Source organism: Cyprinodon variegatus, unplaced genomic scaffold (assembly GCF_000732505.1).
Source record: "Cyprinodon variegatus isolate N-32 unplaced genomic scaffold, C_variegatus-1.0 Scaffold1421, whole genome shotgun sequence".
NCBI lineage: Eukaryota > Metazoa > Chordata > Actinopteri > Cyprinodontiformes > Cyprinodontidae > Cyprinodon > Cyprinodon variegatus.
In genome coordinates, this window is record NW_015151874.1 from 78,318 (window position 1) to 80,367 (window position 2,050).

General features: G+C 39.6%; 1 protein-coding gene across 2 annotated transcripts in view; it reads right to left on the minus strand.

The window, feature by feature from the left end:
• Positions 1-336: 336 nt before the first annotated feature.
• LOC107103317 (high affinity immunoglobulin gamma Fc receptor I-like) overlaps positions 337-2,050 on the minus strand; it is a 35,719-nt gene continuing 34,005 nt past the window's right edge. For both annotated transcript variants that reach the window (XM_015402976.1, XM_015402975.1), the window contains exon 9: positions 337-808. In XM_015402976.1, coding sequence (XP_015258462.1) covers positions 734-808 — 75 coding nt within the window. In that variant the 3' untranslated portion in view covers positions 337-733. The remainder of the gene's footprint in view (positions 809-2,050) is intronic.

Below are 2,050 nucleotides of genomic sequence, written 5' to 3' on the forward strand. Positions count from 1 at the left end.
TGCTATTTATGCCACTGCTCTTAGTCATTATCAGCCCATCATTCTTAGTCACTGACCTGAGTTTTCTATTCCAACAGAAGATCGGGTTTATCCATTTCAGATGACTAGCAGCCCCAAGCCCTTCTTAAATAAAGACCGTTTAAACTGTTTGATCTGTCTGTTTTAAATATTGGATCCAAAGTTTCGAGCTCTTGAAAGAATAATCTGGCCGTTGACATTTCTACTTGAATGTCCCGATAAGAGATCCTAATCCTTCCGTAAAACAACTTTTTTATAAAAGCCTCTTATATAAAGAAGTGTCTGCATTTAAGTGGTGCAGTAAAAGATTTTATTGGTTTATAAAGCTAGAAAACAAGGCTTATATTATACAACAGCATTCAATACAGAAATATTTACATTTAAATGTTTCTAGGCACATATTGTCTCATTTCTTCTCAGGGACGGTCATCTCAGAAATAAATGTTTGATGGAAAAATGTATTTTTGTTTTGCACTGAATCTGATTTAAGAGTTAATAAACAAAACAAAAATTATTATAAGTTATTAAAAAGTATATTTACAGAACAAAGGAAGCTTACAGTAAACTGATAGACCACTAGGATTAAATTGGTAAAAAAAAAGTGTCCTTTTACAGTGAGATAGAAAAAAAAAATTTCTATAATAGCTGCAATTTTATATTAATATATATAAATTCTCATAACAAATTAAAGTGAATAAATTCTATACAGGTCTGGTCAGGTGGATGGAGAATAGACAGCTGATGACATCACTGGCGGTTGTGATGGAGGATCTCTGCTATGGATGAAGCTCTGAAAACACAAAAAGTACAAATATCAGATCTCTGCTAATATCCATGTAATTTTTCATCAGGTGTGTTGTGAATTGTTTATTATAACAATATTCTATAATAAAAATATAGTTTAATACATATGAACTAAACTGATTTTACAGTGAATCACGTAATAATGTCTTTGGTTTGGTTAAAGACACTCTATTCTTTATGAACTTTGAAAAGATGAGAGTTTCACCTGCTTTTGCTAGCCTTGTAATTTGTCTGGCCAGTGGAAGCATATCTCATTGTAAGGTCCTATGTCATGGAGTCTGATGGTTGGAATCACCTCATCATGGCAGACATGGATTTACAAGGCAACGGACAGTGTTTCCTTTATTTAATGTATTTTCTTTTATACTTTGAAAGTCAGTCAAAGCTGTTGGTATTTCTATGTTCACTAGGTTCCGAGAGATGGAACCAGTGTTGGAACACCACCACCTCCTTCAGAGGGTACGTCTCCATGATACTGACCCAGTACCCACCGGTACTGTGACCGAGTTCGATGGCCTGCTGGCCCACATTGGAGAATGAATCACCCATAAAACAGAGGGTTAGGTGAGATGGCATTCTGGAGCAGGAGGAAATGAGTGCCAGAACACCTGCAGAAAGAAAACCAGACCCGGGAAGAGGCTGTCAGCTGTGTACCGATCTGGAACTAAGGAACCACAGCAGGAGATAGACGAGGCCTGCAGGGGAAAGACCACACTAGGGTGGGAAGAAATAGCAGCAGCTTCCCACTCTAAACTAAGAAAAAGAACAGAGAAGCACAGCAGTAGATAGGGGAAGCTCACTGGGAAAACAGCTCGAGTGTGAAGAGGCTACATATGGTTGGCGATAGAGGCAAACTGCGATGGATCATAAGAGCACAGCGGCAGATTGGTCAACTCCACTGGGCGACAGAATGCTAAGGACAGGGTAGGAAGGCCGCCCAGAACTATGCCAGTGGTACAATGGAGAAGCTTGTTAGTGAGACAGAGTTAGGAGAGGCAAAGGCTGGCAGAGGCCAACTGTGGGAGAGGAAAGGATTGCCACGGAGGACCAGTAAGGCTCCCCCAGCAAACAGCAGTAGAGCTGAGAAGAGAAGGCATCAGCTGACCGGTGTACGCCCTGGAGGTAGGACGAACAAACAGTTCTTCGAACTAAATCAAAAGCTTTTATATCCCACTTAAAATCCTCTTAAAAGCATTTCAACTTCATCTTGTTAGGAATCCAGTTTGTT